General features: G+C 45.9%; 9 protein-coding genes across 9 annotated transcripts; 5 read left to right on the top strand and 4 right to left on the bottom strand.

Annotated features, from left to right (window-relative positions):
• Positions 1 to 711: 711 nt before the first annotated feature.
• Positions 712 to 1,062, bottom strand: N7510_007453 (uncharacterized protein; the record flags this gene model as incomplete). Its single annotated transcript, XM_056979378.1, has 1 exon — positions 712 to 1,062. One exon carries the CDS (start codon positions 1,060 to 1,062, stop codon positions 712 to 714), a length of 351 nt encoding a protein of 116 aa, XP_056832421.1.
• A 1,161-nt stretch (positions 1,063 to 2,223) lies between these two features.
• N7510_007452 (uncharacterized protein) lies at positions 2,224 to 3,035 on the top strand (the record flags this gene model as incomplete). The annotated part of the gene is made up of 3 exons (XM_056979377.1): positions 2,224 to 2,388; positions 2,455 to 2,844; positions 2,904 to 3,035. The coding sequence occupies 3 exons, from the start codon at positions 2,224 to 2,226 to the stop codon at positions 3,033 to 3,035; spliced, it is 687 nt and encodes a 228-aa protein (XP_056832420.1).
• Positions 3,036 to 5,826: 2,791 nt separating this feature from the next.
• N7510_007451 (choline/ethanolamine kinase) lies at positions 5,827 to 6,972 on the bottom strand (the record flags this gene model as incomplete). Its single annotated transcript, XM_056979376.1, has 1 exon — positions 5,827 to 6,972. One exon carries the CDS (start codon positions 6,970 to 6,972, stop codon positions 5,827 to 5,829), a length of 1,146 nt encoding a protein of 381 aa, XP_056832419.1.
• Positions 6,973 to 8,116: 1,144 nt separating this feature from the next.
• N7510_007450 (peptide-methionine (R)-S-oxide reductase) lies at positions 8,117 to 8,518 on the bottom strand (the record flags this gene model as incomplete). Its single annotated transcript, XM_056979375.1, has 1 exon — positions 8,117 to 8,518. The coding sequence occupies one exon, from the start codon at positions 8,516 to 8,518 to the stop codon at positions 8,117 to 8,119; it is 402 nt and encodes a 133-aa protein (XP_056832418.1).
• A 1,373-nt stretch (positions 8,519 to 9,891) lies between these two features.
• N7510_007449 (peptide-methionine (S)-S-oxide reductase MsrA) lies at positions 9,892 to 10,488 on the top strand (the record flags this gene model as incomplete). Its single annotated transcript, XM_056979374.1, has 2 exons — positions 9,892 to 10,078; positions 10,139 to 10,488. 2 exons carry the CDS (start codon positions 9,892 to 9,894, stop codon positions 10,486 to 10,488), a joined length of 537 nt encoding a protein of 178 aa, XP_056832417.1.
• A 6,044-nt stretch (positions 10,489 to 16,532) lies between these two features.
• N7510_007448 (uncharacterized protein) lies at positions 16,533 to 16,766 on the top strand (the record flags this gene model as incomplete). Its single annotated transcript, XM_056979373.1, has 1 exon — positions 16,533 to 16,766. One exon carries the CDS (start codon positions 16,533 to 16,535, stop codon positions 16,764 to 16,766), a length of 234 nt encoding a protein of 77 aa, XP_056832416.1.
• A 1,088-nt stretch (positions 16,767 to 17,854) lies between these two features.
• On the top strand, positions 17,855 to 20,162 carry N7510_007447 (uncharacterized protein; the record flags this gene model as incomplete). Its single annotated transcript, XM_056979372.1, has 5 exons — positions 17,855 to 17,990; positions 18,048 to 18,188; positions 18,247 to 18,628; positions 18,677 to 19,595; positions 19,665 to 20,162. The coding sequence occupies 5 exons, from the start codon at positions 17,855 to 17,857 to the stop codon at positions 20,160 to 20,162; spliced, it is 2,076 nt and encodes a 691-aa protein (XP_056832415.1).
• Positions 20,163 to 21,697: 1,535 nt separating this feature from the next.
• N7510_007446 (acyl--CoA ligase) lies at positions 21,698 to 23,492 on the top strand (the record flags this gene model as incomplete). The annotated part of the gene is made up of 4 exons (XM_056979371.1): positions 21,698 to 21,800; positions 21,849 to 22,457; positions 22,517 to 23,134; positions 23,185 to 23,492. 4 exons carry the CDS (start codon positions 21,698 to 21,700, stop codon positions 23,490 to 23,492), a joined length of 1,638 nt encoding a protein of 545 aa, XP_056832414.1.
• A 144-nt stretch (positions 23,493 to 23,636) lies between these two features.
• Positions 23,637 to 24,421, bottom strand: N7510_007445 (uncharacterized protein; the record flags this gene model as incomplete). Its single annotated transcript, XM_056979370.1, has 2 exons — positions 23,637 to 23,993; positions 24,044 to 24,421. The coding sequence occupies 2 exons, from the start codon at positions 24,419 to 24,421 to the stop codon at positions 23,637 to 23,639; spliced, it is 735 nt and encodes a 244-aa protein (XP_056832413.1).
• Positions 24,422 to 24,875: the final 454 nt, after the last annotated feature.

Genomic DNA, 24,875 nt, shown 5'->3' with positions numbered 1-24,875 from the left:
AAACTTCATACAGACCATTACTTCCAATCTCTGACGGGCTTGCATTGCGGTATTTACCCTCAACCTCTACTAGGTTCGCGTTACGCTGGCGAGGGTGATTATACCAATCCATTTCTGGTTGGGAAGAAGTCGAAGCCACCTTTCTCCGCCGTGCGAAAAAGAAGACCAGCGATCCAATGATCGCAATACATCCAACACTAACACTAACTCCAATTGCAACTTTTGATCCTGTGGAAAGCCCCTTTGAAGATAAAGCCGGAGAAGTGGGACTGGAGGAAGCTTCGGCTGGCTGTGTAGATGTTTTTGATTGTGCAGAGGTAGGCCTGGAGCTCGAAGTCGAAGTTGAAGCCGTTGAGGTAGAGGTAGAGGTAGAGGTAGAGGTAGAGGTAGAAGTAGAGGTAGAGGTAGAGGTTGAGGTTGAGGTAGAGGTTGAGGTAGAGGTTGAGGTAGAGGTTGAGGTAGAGGTAGAGGTCGAGCGTGAGGTCGATGTAGCAGAAGTAACGGCAGAAGAATCAGTGGAGCCATAATTAGATAGCACCTTCGCTAGTTGAACAGCACTCGAAGTCCCGCAGCAGTCAGTATTCGTGCCACAGCACCACTCTGCGGAATCAGCTGTGCCATCGCAAGGAGTCACTTGCACAGAACCATTGATTGTCTAATTACCCCGTCGACGATCATATCAGTCAGCGAAATCTTGCCTTGTGGAGGGGGTTAGAGAAGGAAGAGGGTGCTTACGCTGCCGCCGTCACAGACTTTAATGCATCCCTCTGTTGGCCAGTCGATATTGTTGCACGAACCCCGCCAATACTCAATTTCCAAGACTGACTGACCATTTGTGGTGGCTGAAACCGCATTTTGACACAACCCATTAGGCAAGCACCTGTCGTCGGTTTCGCCCGTGCCACCAAAGGGATTACCTCGGTTCAGCGAACAGCACATACTCGTCGCGCCAGAAAGGCATGACGCAACAGCGGAATTGGAGCTCACTGTTCCTCCGGGGTAATAACAAGTAGCCGTGGCCAAACCAAGGAGGGCGAGGAAGAAAGCAAGCAACTGCGCCATTGTGGGCGCAGGTTTCTTTCGTGGAGATGCGATACAGTTGAGGCCGGCGTCGGCGGACAAACGAAAAAAACACCAAGGAGAAAGGAGAATACTTTTAGTATTTAAGAACTCCAAGTTTTAATGGTCCGTTCTCCTTTAGCTCCAATAATGTTGTCAGCACGCATGTGTACTAACTATGTGCCGGTGTAGCCCCTATTTGCTCGTCTGCTCATCTCTTGGCGTACTTATAAGGCTGAGCAAAAGAATATCAGCGCTAGTAGACCCACCTACCACTATAGTCTAGTATGGTAGGCCTTATTTTGAAAACTAATTACCACTATTATTTGAATATCATCGACTTGAGCCCAAATCGCATAATTTAATATTAGGGAATAGGTAATGGTCAATCTAGCGATGACGATGCCATGTCGCGTACAAGTAGTGATTAAATTAGACGGATGGTACACTAAATACTAGGTAATCTTTTATGTAATTGTGTGTCTCTTGAATTGTCATTCATTTTAATTTTACAGTAGCGCGCCAAGCAATGCTAGCGCTGAATTAATCTATTATTGTCCTCCCACTACTGTACCGTACAAGTGTCCGCCACTTTTATGGTCAGCGGCATTCCTCCAACCAATAGATTAGGATATAATTTATATGAATTTCTGTCGGTTTGATTGATTGATTGATTTCTCAGGCTTTTCACGACCCTGAGTCGTATGCAGCCCCCTAGCTAGTGTGCACTGCACCATTATGTACAACAGATTGGTTTACCACCACATGACTTTGCCTAACAGCCATCACATCTCAACACCCTTCATTCGCCAGCCTATTAGTCTCAACTAGGCTGCAGCAGCATCCGCTCCGCAATTTGCGGACGTAATAGGGTAGGCAGGATCCGCAAATCCGCAATTTGCGAATGCGGATGTTGAAGTAGCATCAACACGACATCCATGGGTTTTTTGCGGATGCTAGTGGATGATAAGAATTATAAACACTCCGAGACGTGTGACCTGCTAGTGACTACATAAATTGTGCATTTTTGATAGTATTTTTCAAGTTTTGAATGTGTCAACTCTAACAACCTTGGCATATTACTAAGCACATTCTACGGTCTGACTCATATAATGGAATCTGCTGCTCTCTCATCTTGGACATCCAGGTAGAAGTTTGCCAGTGATGAGTTCGAAACCAAAGATTTCATTTTTCCCTTGGGACGCCACATCTGTTGCTCACCGAAGGCGGCTTTATAAGCAGAGAGTGCAGTGTAATTGGTATTATGAAAAGGTCGAGGAAGAATGGAGAGAGCAACAAATTAAGGGTGAGAAATGCATGTACTGGATTGTGAGTTCAATCAATGTTTCTGGTAACCTACATGACAAAAGGCCCCAATGTTAATTTGACACATAGGTCCGTCAGTCTGATGATATAGAGGGCACAAAATCTCGCGATAGCGATGAAGAAGTGCTTTATGATACAGCAGAATCAGTCAATGGAGCTACACGGGAAGCATCACGAGTGGCATTTGTCCCAATAGGCCACATTTCCTTAGACTCCGAAAACAAAGATGCAGAAGGGTTTGGCCTCGATTTACCTTCAGAAGGAGTGTTCTGGATTAAGAGCTTCTTCATCTTGCAATCACTTCAAGGTGAAGGTGTCGGGAGCGCGGCTATGAAAGAAGTCGAGAAGATGGCAGCTCGAGAGCCACTCTGGGCCCAGACGCTCATGCTAGACACGGTTACGAAGGAACACCAAGTCAGAAAGGATTTTGCAATTTCTGTATTCGGTGCCATCCCAAAGGTAAGCACACTCCTTAAAAATGTGCGTCAGACCTGTATCAAACGATTGATTCTTTGCAGATAACCAATGAAGCTTGGTATGGCCGCCGGGGATACACACCGATCAAAGTTGTGCCGAACTTCTACGATGTATGGGATGAAAGTGGAAACAGGTGGGATATTGAAATCGTTTTCATGAGAAAAGATATTTAATCATATTCTGTAATCCTGTGGATGGCGCATTCTTTGTACTTGAAGATATCGTTGCCACTTATGATTACCTTGATAATAATTAGGTACACTCTGACTACCGATATGTTTTTGCCCAAGATTCTCTAATTCACCTTGAGTAGGCCTGGTTATTGACATCCACGGATATGTTTGTATATTTATTCCCGTGAAATGTTAGCTCACAAATTGAATTATTCAGCTCCTGCGGCAGCTCAGTTTTAAAAACATCTGCCCACTGCTCACCTTAGATCTTGCTGATAGACTGATGCAAGCTATGCAGTGGTTGCCTGCTCTGGGGTGGTTGAGCTTTCGCTCCTTTGGACCGCCTCTCCTGCGCCTTCTTCAACACCGCAGGGCAGTTGCTTTCTCTTAGAAAACTGCTTTGCAAATCTAGGCGGGTCAAAAAGATTCTCCGATTGGGCGAAAACACCGTCAATCTCTTCGAGTGAACCTCCAGTGGTTTCGGGAAACAAGAAAAAGACGATTGGGATGATGAGGGCGTTGACAACTGCGTACACGATGTAATAACGGTAGTGGATTGTGTTAAACCCCACGGGTGTAACCTCGACAACGATGAAGTTGAAAATCCACATTGTCCCGGTGGCCAAACCAGTGATAGCGGCACGTAGATTGAGTGGGGCGACCTCAGTAGCATAAAGAAAGGGCACGCCTAAAAATCCCACCGTGTAGACAAGGTTGATGAGATATAGGAACGCAACCGCTGCAATGAGAGCGTGGTGATTTGAGGGATTGGACGTTGTTGCCGCTAGCATTGTCATGCAAATGGCCATTCCCGCCGCGCCGAACATCATGAGATTTCGCCGTCCGTACCGGTCAATTGTGAAATATGCAATAACCCCACCTATTGGCTGAGTGATTGCCATTGCTGAAGCAAGTATGCGGGATTGCACTGGGTCGAAACCGAGGTCTGTTTGGAAGATTGTTGTGGCGTAGAAGGTAATTAGATTGATGCCAGAAATTTGAATGAACGACTCAGCAACTACAGCAAGAATCATTCGGTGAAAAATCCTTGTCGAGTTCATAGTAAATAGATCGCGAACTGACCCAGTACTCCCAATTTGAAGGGAATTGACCACATCGTTAACATGCGCGGTGATTTCTGCGGAATCTGCTGGGATACCTTCCAAAATGCCCAAAATCTCCCGCGCCTCGTCACATCGATTTTTCTTGATAAGCCAGCGTGGTGACTCTGGGAGAGTGAAAATAAATGCCATGACTGGCAGGAGGAACACGATGGGAAGTGCGAGCGGCAACCTCCAGGCGACTGATGAATCGACGAAAAAGAGACCAAAATCCACCCATAAGCCGACAGATACGCCGGCGCCAATAAATATTCCCTCGGTAACAACATGGGATCCTCGATGACTGGCTTGCGATATTTCCGATTGCCAAACCGGAATAGTAGCTGCGCAGCCGCCTGTGCCCATGCCCAAAAGTAGGCGGGAGACAATAAATTGTCCAAGGGAAAAGGACGAAGACATCAGAACTGAACCAATGATAGAGATAACACAAGCCAAAAATATGACCATTCGCCGACCGAGGATATCCCCCAGCCAAATACAAGACATGGATCCACACATTCCGCCAAGGGTAAGCAAAGCGATCACAGTCCCTACAAGAAGCAAAGTTAGCATCTTGATCTTTTTTGACGAGAAAATCAATCACAAAAGTAAGAGGTTGATCAAGTGGTAGCCAACCTTGGATTCTTGAGTTTTGTTCCTGAAGAGGACCCGACGTGTTGATTGTATCCATCTTGGGGAATGTGGTAACAAAAGATTGCAAAGTCAGAACACCACCTGGTGCGGAAAGATTATAGCCATAGCACAACATCGATGGCATTACCACCAGTAAAATAGTCGCTAGGTTGAGGGATGGTCCTCGGAGACCCCAATATCTCTTCATTGTGATGGATATGAAAACGGAAAACAGAAATTCAAAAGCCAATTCTAAGAGCAATTGAACGGAAATTTGAGTTGAAAGTAAACCCAGAAGGCTAGAAATAGAGGGGGTTTAGGCTAGAGCAGTTAATCTTTAAACGTGCAAGCCCGAGAGCTAAATTTCTTCACTGCGAAGGATTGTGTTTATCGCTTGTACTAAAGTTTTATTGTGGAGTCAGGATGCAGGAGCAAGCCCTAAGCGCGGGGTAATAGGGGTTCCTTCCCCAAGTACAGGTATATGCCTTATTTCCTACGACAGCTAGAGAATAGCCTGATAATCAGCTTCATTTTGTTTACGTACTGTCAGTCTATTGGCACCATTGACGTACATACATAGTGGGGGCCGAGAATGATTCGGCTCTAAAAAGGCCCTTTTGCTGAAGGTAGCTTGGTCTGTCTTGGCGAACGCCGGTGAAAGCATTTTTAATTCTGACAGGCGCCAGTTACCTTGGAATTGACATCCGAGAGTTGCAAAATAACGAGAAGATCACAAATTCCTCTGCTTGGGAAGCAAATGCATAATGTTCAGTTGATGAACAAGTTGTCAAAAATGGCTGGATCAACCCAAAACATGCGGACGAACAGCTTTGATCGACTACGCCACTCGAATGTTTCAAGAATTACGACCCATTTCCGAATGTGCAAAAATCAAATTAATTTGTCCTTCTCATCTGCTGCATGAAGATCTGCTTGTAGGTTTGTAAATCTTAGAGTTATCAAACTCAAACATAGGACAAGCTCTATGCTTATAGCAAGCGATTAGGCTGTTCTGGTCGTCGTTGGATACAACACAGCCCGTGACACCATTGGCTCTATTATTCGTGAACATCTAGTCCAAGCCTTGTATACTGCTTGACAAACTCTGCAAAAAGCTTGTTAAACGCCAAGAGGTCCAAGCGGTTCAAGAGGTCCTTGATATCTTCCTGCTCCACGTAGCAGAGCATGTTGTGGATGTCAAAGGTGATAGCCAGCAGGTACCCCAGCTCGGATTCCCTAAAAACTTGCTCCGCTGTGTCTGAGTCACCAGTCGCCTGGTTCCACTGCTCGACATACTCCTCGCAAAAGTGCCTCTTTTCTTCTTCCGTATAAGGCCTGCAGCTGGCCTTTTTGCCGTCCTCGTCAACCCACCTGAACACCTTTTGCATGAAGTGTCCACCAATGTCAAAGGCTCGATAGTTCCGAAAGACGAACTCAAAATCTATGAGGACGATCTTACTTTCTCCTTTTTTGGGATTGTTCTTCACCATCACATTCATGAATGCTACATCGTGGATGCACCATCCTTTCTTTCCCCCCATCGACTCCAGCCTGTCTGTTACTCGCCGTATCTTTGACGCAAAGTCGTAATCAATGAGATCATCCATGCTAACGCCCCCTTCATGGAAAAGGCTTTGGAGCTTGACCATCTTATGATACTTTTCAAGCTGCCTGGTGATGACATCGTAATAGGCCTGAATCGGTTTCTCCTCTAGTTGGGTCTTCATGGCGTGGAAAGCGGCATGCCCTCTAGCCACAGCGGCTCGGATACCTGCGTCCTCCACATCCTCTGGCTCCAAATTGCGTGCATCCAGAAATTCGTCGACCCTTCCCAACGTACCGTCCTTTGTCTGAAAGAACCCGTAAACCTTGGCACCGAGACCTGACTGACCGTAATCGTGACATAGCTGTGCCTCCTCGTGCTTGTTGGGGACCAAGTGTTTGAACACTTCGATAATTATGTCGAGTTTTCCGTGGAACTTAAGGAAAACCTTAAGAGGTCCTAGATCCGCGTCACCCTCGGTCTTTGACCGTTCTATTGTATAGTTTCGGTTTGCCCCATCATTCCTTTTTACAACGAGTGTTTCTGGGTCCACGATTCGCCACTCGTTTGTGACAAATATTCCGACAATATCTTTGATGGCAACCTTAGTTAATGGGCCATCTTGGGGCAGAGCCACGGGGACGCGTGTGCAGGTTATCATCCCGTCGTGTAGGTAGGTGTGGGAGAATGAAGAGCTATAAAATTTGGCCGCCGAGAAAATGACTGCAAAAAAGCGGCCAAAAAACTTTTGAAAAAGAAAAGAAGTTTAGGAGACAAAGTCTTCACATCCGCAGCGGAGCGACAAAAGACGGGGGCGTCAGAAAGAATGGTGGGTCGTCAGAAAGAGAGGGGCCTGGTAAACAGGCGAAGAGGCTGCTAGGAAGACGGGCTCGGCACAACAAACCCAGCAGGCGTCAATTTAGAAATTCGTCGTCCTGTCTAAGGATTCGTTGTCAGTCGATCATCATGAGCCAGAATGAGTCAACCTTCGTCATTCCCAACAGCCAATGGGAGAGGACCGAGCCTTGAATCACTCTTCAATCCCACCCAATCAGTGATTTCTTCGTAACTACTAAGCAGTGGCACAGACACAAGAGTAACTAATAGCTTTTCTCATTTCTACCATCTTTAGTAGCGCCAAGATACTTTCTTTGATATAGGCAGGCAGTTTAAGAGGCAAACCGGGCTCGCAAAACTGGCAATAGCCTTAAAGTGTTCAAGTAGGAATATTATTTCCTTATCTAACATGAGGTTCTAAGCTCGAGCTGCTTTACTTTAGGAAGAAGATGGACATTTCTACTTTTCTTATGTGGCCTAGTTATGCCGCTTTTGGGAGGGTGGAGGAGAACTGTTAAATGACTCTAAAATTTGAGGGTAGGATTAAGGCTATCAATAAATTATTAAACATAAGATAAACAGCCCTTTGGGCGCTTGTCCCTCGTTAGTGTGAGTAATAGGTGAAGCTGTTATGTTCAGTCAATCTGGCTACCATTCCCTTACTCCCGTGCAAACTAGGAGGTGGAACTATGATATTATTTGTAATTCATATTTGATGTGCCAACACCAGAATGATTGCTGTAATCTTAGACTAGTTCTTTCTTGTTAGTAGCGCTTTCGTTTACAGAAAAAGGCAGCTCTTCATAACATAGATCATACTCATAGATATAAACACTAAGCAAATTGGTATGCATAGAAGAGGCGTTGGAATTTTACGCAGAAAGCGGTCGTTTCTTGTATCGTCGAGAACAATTCATTCAAGGACCTGATCGCTAACATCCAATCCCAATCAGGGCTAATGTAAGGATCTAGCCCTGCTTTGGCATAGCATTGTCTGAGTCATCATCCTTAAATTTCAGACAGACGCTATTTATACAATGGCGCTCGTCAGTGGGAACTTTGAACCCTTCTCCTTTAAAGACATGCCCCAAATGCCCACCACATTTGGTACAGACAAGTTCGATCCACTCTCTGCCCTCTTGACGCTTTTTAAAGTCGGGCTGCCTTTTCACAGCGCCTGGAATGGAATCAAAATATGCGGGCCACCCGCATCCAGAGTCGAATTTAGTTGCAGCTTTGTATAAGGGCGCATCGCACCCAACACATGTGTAAACACCTTCAGTCGGATAGTGTTTCTCGTACTCTCCAGTATGTTTGGCTTCAGTTCCTCCCTCTCGTAGCACGCGGAACTGCTCTGCGTCGTCAAACATTAGGACCAAATAGCCAAATGATGGCTAAGCTCTGTATGCTATAAAATGCAAAAGCCTTACCTGGACTCAAAAGAGCTCGCCACTCGCTGTCACTGTGTTGACCGGTTGCCATGGCTGATTGCAATTCGGTAAAAGATAATGGTTTATGTTAATGAGATGTTCGTTCTTTCTTTGCACATTTTGAGCTGGTCAGAGCCCAATTATATTTGACAGCTCAGCTAGCAATGTGCAAATCAACGGGGTAACCGAGGCATCAGCATACTCACTATTCTCTTTCAAGCAAAGGATCTGATTTTCTGCAAACCTTAGTTCCTTAGCTCAGGGCTAAAGCCGAGCCGAGTTACCGAGGACCAAGATACCGATATTCGAAAAAGAGCAGGTAAAGGAAATTTATGAAGTGGAAAGACAGTCCCTTTGGTAAATATCTCAGAATAAAGTGCCTACTTCTTGTCGCTTTAGTTTTGTCGATTGCCTAACTTGACCTTTATTCTTATCATTATTGAAAAGAGTCATGATCAGGTCCAAGTTCGGTTACAGAATGGCCCTGCAAATTAATCTCTCCAAAAAAACGGAGAACTCAGCAGTGATTATATTGGGGTCCAATTTCTTAAGGTTGACGTCGACACTTTTCCTGATTTTTCACAAGAATTCAACATTGCTGCTATGCCTACATTCGTTCTTAAGAAAATTGTGACATGGTCGGCGATGTTCTCGGTGCTGATATCCGCCATCTGGAACATAGCATTCAAAATTTTAGCAACTCAAGGACTGTTTCAAAAGCTGTGAGACCATTGATTGTTGAAAGGCATTCAAGCTAGAGATTACCCTGATAATCACTGGAATTTCCAAAGGCAACTAGACCTTCCAGCAAAGCATTAGAGTCCTTTTGTGCTTTCTTAAATCCAGAAGACAAGGAGGAAGATACACCTTCAAAGCCCTCGATTACTGAAAAGCGTCGAGTTGGTAGCCTAAACTCATAAACACCGACATATATCGGAATACCTCATCCAAAATACCCACAGGGTTCATCTGCCCGAAATCGCTTGCTGGCCCAGATCGGAAACTTTTCCCGAAAGCCGAGCCGAACGAGCATTGAAGATTAAAGGAAACAACCCGGTCGGTTTATGGAGTACTAGAATTATAGTCAAATTCTGATAATTATTAATGGAGGAGCGGGGATGCACTCTGACAAATTAGTCCGCCATTTTCCCTCGGGCCATCTTCAATAAGCCCCCACCTCAGTAGCTGAACCCATCTGCTATAAGTTACAGATTATCTCACAATGCCTGGTTAGTCTAAGTCACTTGGTTTGTTTTTGAGCAAGATCCTCGTTGCATCTATCCTGCAAAGCTATATATCGAAACCCTGACACAATGACGCAAACAAACGACACAAAAGATGAAACAGCCACGTTCGCCGCCGGTTGCTTTTGGGGAATTGAACATCTGTACCGAAAGCATTTCGGAAATGAAAATGGATTGAAAGATGCACGAGTTGGATACACCGGCGGTGAGACAGTGGACCCAACATACGAAGGAGTCTGTACTGGCACCACTGGACGTGCGCTTTTCTAAGCTTCCCCAAAATCGTCGAAACAAATGCCAACGAAGATATATCTAGATGCCGAGGCCTTGAAAGTGATTTTTGATCCGGCCATTGTCTCATACCGATCGCTTGTAGAATTCTTCTATCGAATCCACGATGCTACCTCGCTCAACAAACAGGGTCGCAATGAAGGAACAAATTACCGCTCTGCCATATTCTACCACAACGATACGCAACGAGAGATAGCACAAGAAGTGATGGACAAGGTTAACAAGCAATGGTTCAAGGATACTGTTCATACCTTGATTGTAGAGGCTGGGCCTTGGTGGGATGCGGAAGAGTATCATCAGCTCTATTTGGAGAAAGTTCCGGATGGGTATCACTGTGAGGCTCATTTCCTCCGATCCTTCCCGGAGCTCAAGTGATTGTGTTTCACTTTGCTTTTTGATATGAATCTGGGTACAAATTTGTCATGTCAGCCAAGATATGGTCATCACCTAATAATCATGAGCGGTAATGGCAATTTATTTCGCTGTTTGAGCGAGTCATAGACATCATTTTACAAATTGTGGTGTCTTATCAGTCCGAGTAGTAATTTGGATATTCGGGAATTAAGGCCATATTTGAAGTAAAATGCCAAATAATGTAGCGCGGTACTGAAACTGGGACTGATTACAGAATAGGGTGCAGATATCTATGAAAGTAACGGAATCCTCTCGATTTGATCTGTATGAAAGGATCCTAAGCTTTTTGAAATTGACAATTTGATTTATCCGGTTGCCTTTCTCCGCCAGGTTATTGGCCTCGGACAATTTAAGGCCGGTATTTATCCCAGGGGAATAAACGGGTCGGGTCGAAAGCGAAGTGGCAGCATGCATAGAGGTGCTTGGTGTGGCGTTGAACCATTTCGCATTTCAGTCAACTTATCAACTCCAGATAGAACAGTGTCGCATGGACTGACTATCTGGTCGTCTAAAAACTGCCTCGTGTGCAAGGCATTTGTTTTCTTGTGTCTATGATCACGAGGTTTCTCGATTTCAGTCACTGATTCATTGAGATATTCCAGCTCTGAAGGTGAGAACAACTGCTCTATCAAAGACATGACAATGGATGTGGAGGCAGAGATTAAAGTAAGGTTGCATAAAAGTGTGGTAGGGAATCCTTCCCGGTCTCAAGTTCAGTTCTTATGTTGCTTTTGCAAAATGGAAAGTAGAGAGGAAAGCTGCTGGTGCAGGGAGATTGTCACTTGGGTTGTTCAGCCGAACCGTTCTAGACCTAGGATTTGGATACTTGCTAAGGAGAATCACGCTACTATATATTAACCACATACATGGTGCTGCTACGGTCAAGGCAGAGTTTGACCGTTTAGAGGCTAATATATGCTTGATTGTTCAGGACTTACAACCTTTGGGATACCCAGTAATCCTGGAGCGTGAATACACAGCTTTGATTGAGTGCCAACCTACAAACAAGATGTTTAATAATAATAATTGATCGGTAAATCTCAATTTTGGTGATCGGCTATTCGTATCGGAAAAGACGTTGCCCCATGACAATCTTTATCGGGTTTCGGTTAATCAATGTCGGATTAGCGGGACGTACTACACCCACCCCACGGTACGTGACTCGGACCCTTAGTGACAATTAAAATAAGTTTTTTGGTCAAGTAGAGCTCCTCTCAAGGGTCAGTTCCTTTTATGACAACTAAATTTATTCAGAAACGATGTCTTCATGCAGTTGTATGTAATAGTTGATAGTTGAGGTACAGTCACGCAGCCCTCGCCGAAACAAAGATGCAATCTGCCGGGTCGCATCCTGCGAGAAAGCGGCCTAAAATTAGCGAAAGATGGCCAGAATAATCAAAATGGAAACCCGAAGATCGGTAGATTGCCCTATTAGCCCCGCGTACGTACTTCAAGGCCCCCGCAATATTAAAGCATTTGACGAGGGCCGATACGGTTTTCTCCCATGTCAAACCCGATTCCGTACATCGCTTTCACAGCCACATATTCAATGGCAAGTTCAATAGGATTTGGTTCAATAATACTTTCACCTCCTCTTCCTTGTTCCTGAGTGAGAAAACACAACTCCAGTGTGAGCGGAGCTTCCGTTAACGAAACAGCGGATATCACCGACCCCAAGACAACGTTTTGTGTATTGATGGACTGTGGTCCTGAAACCAATATGTCCAGTAATGAGCAATCTTCCTCTCGTGGATTTCGGAAGTAGGTTACGTTGGATATGCTGCTGATCCATTTCCCCCTTTTCTGTTCGCGGAATTTGCAATCTGAACAGTTCCCGGTGCATGTTCTAACTTGATTTTGATGTCATAGACGACGGGCAACACGTGCTTGTGAGGTAAGTTTCTTGATGAAAACAATTCATGGTATCTCAATCGGTAATCGTAGACTTGGGCTAATAAACTTGCTTCTAAGATCTGCCACGCAAGGAAGGTAAAAACACGCCTCTGAAGTTATAACTTCGTTCATATTCTCTGTTTTCGGAAAGAAATTTACATACATTCTAATATGTCCAGGTTCGGTGTGATGCCATAGCTAGATCTGGAAAGCCTTGTTCAAATTGCGCGGCATTTGGTGTGGAGTGCAGGCTTCCGAGCCTGAGGTGGCGCAAAACCCGAACCAAATATAAATCGTATAAGAGGTCGGTTTCATTGATCATATTTCTTCCAAAATCAGCGGAGACTGACAGCGGAGTATCTATAAAAGTGACGAAATCGATGCGATCAGCAAACGCAAGCGAACCACGGAAACTGTTCTACCTAAAAACACCGACAGCTGTCAGAAAAATCAAAACCCCCCAGCAAATCAGCTAGAAAACAACAATGTCCAACAGACTGCCACCACTCCTATCGTTTTTGACAACTTTCAGGATGGGTTTCCTTGTCTTCCAGCGCCTGGCTTAGATATTTTGTCTCTGCAAGGTGCTTTCTTACTACCACCAAAATCACTATGTGATGAATTAGTGGCTGCATACTTCAACTGGGTTGCTCCAGTTGTTCCGATAATCGACCGCTGTCGATTTATGCGCCAGTATGGAAATCCTAAAAACCCACCCTCACTTTTACTTTTGCAAGCGGTTCTGCTGGCTGGCTCGAGAGTTTGCACGAGTCCTCAGCTCTTAGACATAAACGGGTCTTCTACAATATCGGCATCAATGAATTTTTACAAAAGAGCAAAAGCGTTATATGATGCAAACTATGAGGGTGATTGTGTTGCGGTAGTCCAAGCACTGATACTTTTTGGCTGGTACTGGGAAGGTCCGGAGGGTTGGTTTCTACATTGAACTTAAAATCATCGATACTAACTTGGGCACAGAAATGACCAAAAACGTCTTCTACTGGACGAGATTGGCTGTGGTCTCCGCGCAGGGATTTGATATGCATCGAGGGTATGGCGCCAAAATTTCGCATAGATCAAACCAGTAACTTTGGTTAACTTGAGGAACAGTGCAAAGTTGAAAGGGATTGGCCGAGCAGATCAAAGATTGTGGAAACGAATTTGGTGGACCCTTTTTACTAGAGACTGCTCGGTAGCTTTGGCTCTAGATCGACCAATTGGGATTAACATGAATGACTCCGATATCGAAACATTGAACGAGGATGACTTTAAGGAAGGAGACATGGGGCGAGCGGGTATTTATACTCCCAACTCCATACATGTTCACTTTTTTCTTCAGTACGTTTCCTTGTGCAAAATCATGGTCCGCGTACTCTCCCAAGAAGTCTCAATGTCCAGCAAGTCAGAAAGCAAAGACTTGACTAGTTCCAGTCTCGCACTTGCCTCCTGGTTGCGAAATTGTCCAAACGACGTTAATTGGCACCACTCCCGTCACAATTTCTGGGCGGCTTTGTTGCATTTGAATTACTAGTATGTCCAAGCTTATTGGCCTGAGAGTTATGCTGATTATACTAGCACATCACTGTGTCTTTTACACAGAGCTTACATGTGGCCTTCCTCAGATAATATGGGAGAAAATAAAGCCGAGGACACAATGGCAGTGTCCAGAACGGTTGCATTTTATGCTGCTGATATGATAGCGTCAATTATCAACACACAGCGAGAACATGGTGAAGTTAAATACCTACCTTGCTTCATGTATGAAAAATTTCCTTCATAGTCCTTCAACAAAAAGCTGATATTTGAAAGTGTTTACAGTCTGTTCACTGCTCTGACGATGCATATTCATCATGCAAGACTATCCACAGTTCCTTCCGCCGTTATAGCCTGCCGTGTGAAAATCAACATCTGTTTCCGTGCACTAGACGATCTGTCTCAAGTGTGGCTTATAGCAAAGGTAACACATCAACTCTTTGTGGCTATTCTCGACAATAGAACCTTAAAAGAGTATTTTGATCGAGCCTTCACAAGCCATGAAGCAATGTCTGAAACTCATATAACCCCATACTCTGCGTCGAGAGAAACAGACCACGGGCTTCTCAGCAGCTTAAAGCCGCTAGCAGGCATTCACTCATCGGCGTGGAACCATCCGTCTCCCATGGAGCTACACCGCCGCACGTCTACTGGAAACCTCGACCACGATTCTAATCCCCGCTCAGTTGATATATTCGATCTCCCATTCTACCTACCATTCAGCTCCAAAGATCAAGACATGATTACCCAATTCATACTTCCTGAGTTGTTTCCATCTCCCAATGATCATGATGATAATCAACCTGGGATACCGCAAACTATTGAATGGGAACAGAATCCCAGAGACCCCCTTGGCAGTGTCGGTGGTTTGCTGGACACAATGAATACTCTCGATTACAATATTCAGGTGGACTGTAATGATCAGTTTTATTTCCCAATACTGGAAGGGTTGAACAATGAGGAGTGGTATGATGATCTGCAACCAAAGCCACCAAGAGATGACAACTCTTCATTCCACGTGCCTAGACTATAAAACTCATTTGGTGAATTTGAACAAATGCCGTTGGGTGTTAGACTTTTTCTTAATTAACGCTCCTCACCATGATATTTAGGTTCTCGGGCTTGGAGGTTGAGCCTTTCACCAACCTCCATCTCCCTTCATAGAACCACCAAGGTCACTGACAACCACATTAGCTTCCTTTGAAGCAAAAAACAAAGCATTAGCCCTACCGAGGCCGGCCCCGACCTCAGTAATAGCCACTGTCTGATCGTTGAAACGTAGTTCTGCCACTGGATAATTCGAGGGGATCGTGTCGAATAGTAGAGAATGAGATGTCAGTAGGTAGGTGGTACAGTGCGTCTCAAAAGTGCCGCCACCACCTACACTCTTTGATTGATTCTCCATCCCCACCGCCAAGACACACCAGTCTATATTGGGAGTTTTTCCGGAGTACCCTTGCTCGTTGGAGGTGTATTGCTGCTAATTACATAGTAATTCCAAGCATATCTTTGCTTGTAAATTCAGTACACCCGCCAGCCTCCCTCGGGACGCGCATCTTAACAATCAATTACGAGTTGTTGAACTAAGATGGCCACAAACCGAGCCCACCGAGCCCCCTCAAAGCATGAGCTTATCTCTGGCATGATACACAGTGGGGAACTATCTATATCGTAGACGGCACAGGCTGCTGGCTGTAGCAGGAGTACCATCCTGAGAATCTCTTCCAATATACGGATATTTGGCAGCGACAAAACACCACCTAATAAAGGTGGACGACCCCGTAGCATCACTCCAGTCATGCTCGAGACTTTGTGCGATCACCTATTCGAAAAAACCACCTTGCACCTCGATGAGATGGCGGGGCTGCAAGTTCGGGTGCCACAAAATGTCGCGCCATCAATCGAAAAAGTTGATGAGGTGGCTAGAGGCCCATGGCAGTGGAGATGGGCCTGGCTCGGTTCGGGCCGACAGCCAGCCAGCATCCACCAGAGAAAAGAACGGGTCCTCCCCATGTGGCCTCTTAGAATGCTTCGACGGAGAAAAGTCTGGATTTGGCTGGGTTTACATTTCGCTGGGGAGGGCCCGACTATTACCAGGGGGCGGGTATGCATTACGTCCATCCTGCAAAGCGTGACCAGATTGCTAATCTCTTTCGGACAAAAAATGCGCCTATTGACAAATAATGTTTTCCTTGCTTCTACAGTAGCTTCATGGAGATGTGAAATTCGGATTTTTGGGCAGACGGAGATAATGTTAAAATCCGTCGGTCAGCTTTGATTCGCTTGAAGATTTGAAGATTTGAATTACTTATATTTTGAGCTTACACGACCGTTCCATGACTAGCTGGCGGCTTGTTTTGACTGCTTCCCTGTGAATATCGTTACCGAAAAATATCGCCGAAGTGGTCGTGAGCGTCAACTGGGGATGAAGTTGTGCGCGAATTTGCTGTATGGGTTAGAGGTCGCAAATGTACGGTTTACAACTGAACTAACATCTGCTGATAGTTCTAATAACCGGTCCCAGTGAAGCGGGAATCGGGGCCGAGACTGCCCCTTCTCTTGCTAGACAACCACCATCAATGATCATCCTTTCTGGACGAGATCAAACCAAGTTGCTTCTAGTTATCCAAAAGATTCGCGGCCTAGACAGCAGCATCGAGATAATGTTCATCACTATTGATTTCACGAACCAGATTTCCATCGACAAGATCAACACGGGCAACATCCATGAATTTGTTGCAAAATTGAGCATTGCGGATGGAGGCTTTGTTCAGGATAGCGAGAAAATTCAAAATAACTATGTCGAGATTTGACAGGGTCAGGGTTGGTGGGGTCCGACCCTGTGAGGAGCGGGTGGAGAGACTAGACCTTGGACCCGCGTGGCGGGTGACTGCCAGGTCTACGGGAGACCTTTAAGAAAAGTGGAGTACCTGGCCTGCCATATTAATTACTATGAGAGATCATGTACACCTAGTTTTGTACGAGTTGAGGGCAGACTCTGGGTGGCTGGGAGACATTTGTAGGATAGGAGGCACACAGGTCTACCATACAAATTACTATGTGGTACGAAGTAACTCAGGGCGACGCCGGAAAGGCCACGAAACTGCGTGACCTTAGATGTCGATTTTCGTGGCATTTCCGTCCTGGCGCCACCGCTTTAACTCCCTCCCTACGAGATAGGGATTATTGCACTTCCGGAACATAGAAAAGAAGTAACTGACTGGTCCATATTGGGGCTGCTAGGTTAGTCTATCACAACCCAGCGACAGGACATTGTGCACACAAAGTAGAAATAGCCAGTAGAGTGAAAGCGCCGATCACAACTTCCGATCCAAATTTGGCTAAGGCATAATTTAATTTTAATCGTATTCTTGTACGGTGGAAGCTCGATAATTGGTGAAGTTGTTCATTTGCGCCAATGCGCATCTTTTTTTAGAACTTACTAAAAAGCTTCAGCTTCCGCTATTTAACGCAAGGCTGTTCAGATAGTGTGGGGGGCCTTAGCAATTTTAACCACGCCTAAATCACGGCACAGCGAATGAGCGCATCGCTAGACGCGAATAAGGCCGGCCATTAACCTTGCCCCCACAATGGTCCCTCTAAGCCACCAAACTAGTCCATACTAGGCCATCTCTTACAGAATAGGTAGCCTCATCATTTGGATAGCCGAACGAGCCTAAGCACGCTAATTATAAGGGTCATCTATGCGTGTTGCTTCGCCCCAACTATGAGGACGAAATCTATAGAAAACTACACTTCGGTACAGCCTCGCCCTCACCCTTATGACCTTAATGGCCAACGGGATAGATGCATATATAAACACACAAGTCGCACGATCTCTTCGCTTTCCGTTTATTTTCTTCGCACATATTCGCAGTCTCATTGAGAATCATATGAAACCATGATCCCGAAATTTTCTTTACTTCTTGTCCTGGCTGGCGGCTTGTCCGCAGTCGCACTTCCGAGCAGAAACAGCACGCAACAGAATGCTTGCCTGGGCGTCTCTAAGCTCGCCGCACAAGCCAGAAAAGCAAACGGTATGGAATGAAACGGATCAGCAATCTTGATCTACACAACTGACAGGCCCTACCCAGTAACGGACTTTGTCACAGTTCCAGGGGAGCTGGCCTACAACTGCCTTCGATCTATGCCCTTCGACCCTAGAAATGGTACTCTTTTTGTCAGCGAAATCACGAAGTTTGTGCAGTGGCAAAGCACTCTCGAGGTACTCCAAAGTAAGTATGGCGCTTTAACAACTACGTCTTTTTCTAACATGCAATCTCCCTACGCTAGACCCGCCGCTTGGTTACTTGTCTCCTCCTACGGATATTCTAGGTGGCCTCAAAATCATTGAAGACTTAGCCCTGTTAGGAGCGTTCAGTAGCCAGTACGAGTTTGACCAAGCCATCGACCAGCTATTAGCAACTTCCAATGACGGACACCTCTCTATTGATACCTGCTCTCCACAGATCTTTAGCTTTGAGGTAGATCTCCCTGTGGTATCAATTTCCACGGATGGAGTCAAGATTCCACAGATCTACGCTTCAGAGGATGCGCGGCTACTCAATTCAGGCTCCTCAACTGTCTCCCCTATTGTCGCTATCAATGGTGAGCCGGCAGCAGAGGCAATAGAAAACCTATCTAGCCTAATGTCATTGCAGGATCCAGATGCTCGGTAAGTGTTATATCTAGCATCAAAACTGGCCATCTAACAGGTAATCAGTTATAATATGATGTTCATGTCGCCCGTGCGGTTAGTGGCCGATTCGTTCTCTCCTCAAGGAGGCTTCGCTGTGCAACAGCTTGGTTGGCCTGGGCGAGCAACGTATGAGATACAATTTGCCAACGGGACGACCATTCACAAGCCAATTGTTGCCCAGACGGATGTCGGCTTTGCGTATACCAGTGGCCAATCCTTGCTTAAAGGCGCTTGTCTTAAGGGCACATCATCTTCCGCGTCTCTGTCCTCGACATCTAGTGGGGGGTCTTTAAACACCACCAACCCTTTGCCATTCTTTTATCCTAAGCCTCTCGCGCGGGATAATTATAATATGCTTTCCGGTTACTATCTCAACGAGACTGATCTGCAGGATGTGGCCGTTCTTGCCATCCCTAGCTTCGAGCCCTCCGAATACGCTATGGAGCCCGCCGAGTTTGCTAGTATCGCAACCAAATTCGTCGTGCAAGCAGTCCGAGACGGCAAGAAAAAGTTGGTTATCGATCTATCTGCCAATCCGGGAGGTGATCTCAGCAGTGGTATGGACTTATTTAAGCTGTTCTTCCCCGACCAAGATATCTACCAGGCTTCTCGCATACGCGATCACGAGGCTTTCAATCTTGCTGGACAGGCACTTGCCCATCTGAAAGTCGCCAAGAAAGCTGATTATCTTGCTTGCGACTCTGCTAGTGATCTTTGCATCGAAGCTATTGTCAAACCCGACCAAACTCCGACTCAGGTTTTACATTTTGAATCATGGCAGGAAATCTACGGGCCCTACGAACAGCTCGGAGGGAATATGTCAGCCTTGATGGGCGTTGAATGGCTGGCCAAATCTTCCATGCCTACGTCTCCGATTCGAGGCTACGGCGGGGTTCCTCAGATTCCCAACGAGCGACTATTTGAACCGGAGAACATTCTCTTGGTAAGTAACCGGCCATAACCATTTGGGAATTCTAAATGAGACGGAAATGCTAACCAACCAACTGAATAGTTGACAGACGGACTCTGCACATCAACCTGCACGGTCTTCGCAGAGCTGATGAAGAGCCAAGGCGCTGTCAAGAGCCTAGTCTTCGGCGGACGGCCACGAGTCGGACCAATGCAAGCCATCGGCGGTTCTAAGGGTAACACTGCTGCCTCGTTATCGCAGATTCTTGCAATTGGAGAGACGGCGTACAAAGTCGCTCCCACTGCCGAGCTAAGGAAAAATATCTATAAAGCTTTCCCGAACCCCCACAGAATTCCCTTCCAGCTCGGTGGGGAAGGAGGACAGGTCAACTTCAGGAGTGCCTACCGCAAGGGCGAGGATGAGGTGCCTCTGCAGTTCGTCTATGAGGCCGCCGACTACCGTCGCTTCTATACCTTTGAGAACATTATGAAGCCCGAGACCATGTGGGCTGATGCTGCTCGTACTTTCTGGGGCCAGGGGGGATACGTTGCGGGTTCGAAGGGGATGGACTTTGTCCCTGGATCATCCGCGAGTTATTAACTGCCGTTTGGATGTTTCCTATTTTGTTTCTTCACAAACAACACTTGCTTTGGCGTTTGCATGGCTGTTGGTGCGCATATGTATTTAAAATCTAATTTCCTTTATGATACAGGTTGATGAGCTACGCAAGATTCTCGGCGAATATAAACTTGACTTCCAGCCTTCCTTCTTCTTCCCTCCTACAACTTCCACCAGTTCCTGTTCTTTCACAGCTTCCAATATCTTCCTTCTCTTGCACAACCACCACCGGCTCCTGCCATTCATCTTCTTATTACCTCTACAGGCTTACCTCTCGTTGTCTTGCCATCCCATTTAGCTCTCTTTCCCTGTAAACCTTCGACTATCTGCGCCCGGTGGTATCACCGCCGAAATGATTGAGCTCTGTTTACTAGTCGTTCTATGGCCTATGATAGAAGACGAAACACGCAGGAAGAACTAACACCGAGGCAAAAGCCCTACTATTATCCACGTCCGTGCGATACAGCCTCTACAGAAGTAAAACTTTTCTATCTAACTGATCCCTATTGCTTCGTGTTGATGTTTGTCTTAGACTGATTAATTTAAATCCGCCAGAGAATTCTCGTTTGCCTATTTATACGAAAGTTCGTTAAATTACTAGTTATCGAGAATGCTCGTAGTGGTGAAGCTGACCATCCATGCGTCTGTAGTCTGCAGGTAAACAAGTCAATGTAAGTCACTGTTTGCACTGTCTGGTACGGTATAATCCAACAAACTGTTACTTGGACATAGGAGTGGCAGAAGGAATCGATATCTCGCCAGATTCTCGAGGCCCTCTCTGGCTCTGATGGTTGACTTGTTTGCATTACTATGAAAATCCCAGTTGCCTTGGATCGCCAATTCAGTTCCAAGACAGAGCGACGTATTATAATTAGAGTAAGTCAGCGTATAGATACTGATACAGGAATATCGATATACCGAGTCTAATTCTAAGATAGACTAGTGGGACTTGGCATAGGGGTTCGGGAAACAATGAAAGAGTGAAGGTGGTGGCACCGGCTTCGAGACGCACTGTATTGCTAGAAACAAGGATATGTAAATAAGTAAACAATTGGAATTTTGACCGGCTTCTCTACTTGAGCCGAGAGCCGAAATGTGAAAAGACCGCCCGGGTGTACGTTGGCCACAAAGGACCTAGTTCGCATATGTACGAATAGAGCAGTCAAGCTCTGTTCCCGCGGTAGTCACTCGTCTGGCGAGCAGGCAAATTCGACTAAGAGACAGCATTTTGCCTGCTGCATAAATTTCCCGTTCTGGAAAGCCGATAATGCCGAGTCATGGCCGATCACTTCTTGTTCAATATTCTACAAGTCATGTGACCAACCCCTCTCTTCTCCTCGGCCGTTGTCGTTCCAGAAGTTGACAAGCTCTTTTCCGTTGCCTCGTGTTTCTTTTCCTGGGCTATAGCCATCAGTTAGTCGGATATAAGAGCGCAGCTCTCAAGGTCATACCTATCTATTCCTTGCGGCAGGCAAGTAAACTGAGTGGCTGGGACTCCTCTAAAGTCACCCGACAACATGCCGACAGAATCGTCCTTTCCGGCCATCAATATCCCGGCGGTAGACCTTTGGGGGTTGATGTTCGAAGAGAAGCGGGATGAACCATTCCCAGCTGATAAAGGTTTGTTTGAGAATGATAATCTGTCTGCTTTGTGCTAATCTTCCCCAGTGATCTATCGCGATGCAGTTACACACCGGCATTATAGCTTCGAAAATCTGCAAAATGCCGCTTCTGCTTTCGGGGAAGGCTTGCGGTCAACATGGGGCTGGCAAAAAGGCGATATTCTCACTATTTTCGCTCCCAATAGTATTGATATACCTGTCCTAATATACGGGACATTTTTTGCGGGTGGAACTGTCTCACCGTCAAACCCTGCCTATTCTGTTGATGAGCTTTCCTTCCAGTTGAAAGACAACGGTGCCAAGGCAATTGCAACATTCCATTCGCTTTTACCTGTCGTCACGGCCGCTGCCAAGAAGGTTAACATTCCCTTGGATCGCATCATGCTGCTTGGTGATGATCGAGACCCAGGCGGACAGTTCAAACATTTCGATCAAATCAAAGCTACCCGAAGCATGAAAAGAACACCTCTAAATCCAGATAAAGATCTTTCATTCTTGGTTTATTCGTCTGGCACCACTGGACTCCCGAAAGGTGTAATGTTGACGCATTCCAACGTTGTCTCCGATATCCTGATGTTCACCTCATCGATTGGGAAGAGCTATTCGTGGCAAAATGACAAATTCATCGGGTTGCTCCCATTTTACCATATCTATGGTGAGTTGAGCAAAACCATAAGCTACTTATGTTTTGATCATATCTAATGCTTTGTTCAGGTCTCACAGCTCTTATACATCAGTCTTTGTACCGGGGCATTGAGATGATTGCAATGGAACGCTTTGATTTGGAATTATTCCTCAAGATAGTGCAGCAGCATAGGGTGACATTTGTATATGTCGCGCCACCAGTTCTGGTCCACCTCGCGAACCATCCAGTGGTTGAGAAGTACGACCTCAGCTCTCTGCGCATGATCACCTCCGGCGCTGCACCATTAACACGCGAGCTTGTTGACGCCGTTTATAAGCGTACGAATGTCAAGATCAACAATGCTTACGGCCTGAGTGAGACCAGCCCCGTCACCCATATGCAGCCTTGGGAGGAATGGTATGCCAGTTGTGGAAGCGTTGGGAAGATGATGCCAAATATGACCGCGAAGTATGTTTCTACTGATGGCGAAGAGGTCCCCGCTGGCCAGACTGGCGAACTCTATCTCAAAGGGCCCAACGTCTTCAAAGGCTACTGGAACAATCCGGCGGCCACAAAGGATTCCTTCAGCTCGGATGGATATTTCAAAACTGGTGACGTCGGGTATCAAGACACAAATGGCAGCTTCTACATTACCGATAGAGTGAAAGAGCTCATTAAGTACAAGGGGTTCCAAGTGGCACCTGCAGGTTAGTTTCCATGAAATCTTTGCTCTAGCGGCATCTGACATTGTTCACAGAGCTTGAGGGGCTGCTATTCGGTCATCCAAACGTCAATGACGCGGCTGTTATTGGGGTAAACTTTGAAAAGGAGCACACTGAGGTCCCTCGTGCCTATATTGTGCTGCGACCGGGCATAGAACGCTCTGATGGCTCGGCTCAGGAAATTATCAACTGGCTGAATTCAAAGGTCTCAAACCACAAGAAACTGCGGGGTGGAATTCGCTTCGTCGATGAAATCCCGAAAAGTGCAGCTGGGAAAATATTGAGAAGAATTCTGAAAGAAAAGGCCAAAGAGGAACAGAAGGCTGGTATGGCGAAGCTTTGAATCAGGGAGATTTCCACTTCATTGCATCGTGAATGTCGACTTAGCATGGGGCTTGTAAGAATGAGTCTCGAGATAGATTAATTTGTAGATAGATAGTCTAGATAACAAACTGTCAATATATCTATATTGTGCCTTTGTATTGAATCATCCCGAAAATAAAGCCAGATTCACCTCACCCAATGCTGGCCACCCTTGAGCCCAAGTGCCTTGTTCCTGGGCATGTCTGACCATCTCTGGCAGCAAATCGTTAATTGTGACGTTCCTCTCCGATACATCAGATTCGGAATTTGATAATGGGGTAGATAAACTTGAAGTCAGAGAGGTAATACTTCTCTCCGCGCCCTCAATCTCCCGGATTTGTTGGTCAGACCTATCAACCACGCGAAACTCATGGATAGATTGGTGCAAAATGTCCAAGTCAGCTCGCGAGCTGCCCTGATACCATGCTTTATCGGCAGCAGCTCGTTCGTAGAGTAATGAAGCATGCTTGACAGTTTTGATCTGACATGAATCAGTAGAGGAATATGTAGGGTTTAAAGGGATGAACTTACCCAGCTTTCACCAATACTCCATTGATGCTGAAAGTCTTCAAGATAAGAGAGACAATAATCCAAGTGTAATTTGGCATCGGGGCTGCGACATAAATTCATTTGAGGAAACCTGAAGATGTAAAGATCCATATATGCAGCATTGAAGGCACAGAATCCCACTAAGGGTGACATCAAATCAGCCCCACAGTCTGATGCTTCATGGAGTAGGCTAGAAATGTTCTTTGCGGCTCCAAAAAGCTCTGCAGCACTTTCATTCCACCAGCCATTTGGAGCTTGAGCTTCAAGAACAGGAATTTCAAGTGGGCCGCGGGGACTTGAGTCTGCAAGAGGCATGAAGGGAAAATATTCACGATGAAGGATGAGGGTGCTGCACGACATATATGTCAGCTTTGACTTTGTTACGACTCGGTAGAGTACTGTCCATACCAGATATAGTAGAGTAAATTCGAATACACGAAAGACTCCCCACAACCTAGACTCATATGAGCTGCAACACTGTTGTTCGGGTAGTGGAGCCGGTGATGTTGGCCAGCTCTCCAACATTCCAGGTGACTCCTTGTTCGCGACCACGGTGATCCCGGAACCCATGGGCAATTATTCGGGCTACACATTCCTGGTGCTCGCCGGCCATCTTTGAAGACGAATGTCATGACTTGGGCCCATATATCAAATCCCGATACCAATATCTCAAACGATTGAGTGATGTCTAAGAGATCGGAAGGTCGAGACCCAGAATTTGAGAGGATTTGTTCAACGCCGTTTCTGTTTGACTTCACGTCCGGGCCAAATGTAAACTCAACTGCGCTCAATGGTGGACTGATTTTCATGTTTT

The sequence above is a fragment of the Penicillium lagena genome (genome assembly GCF_028827675.1).
Source record: "Penicillium lagena strain IBT 129212 chromosome Unknown utg000005l_segment0_segment0, whole genome shotgun sequence".
In the NCBI taxonomy this organism is placed as follows: Eukaryota; Fungi; Ascomycota; class Eurotiomycetes; order Eurotiales; family Aspergillaceae; genus Penicillium; species Penicillium lagena.
The sequence above is the reverse complement of the archived record's forward strand: the minus strand, read 5'-3'. Positions and strand labels throughout refer to the sequence as shown.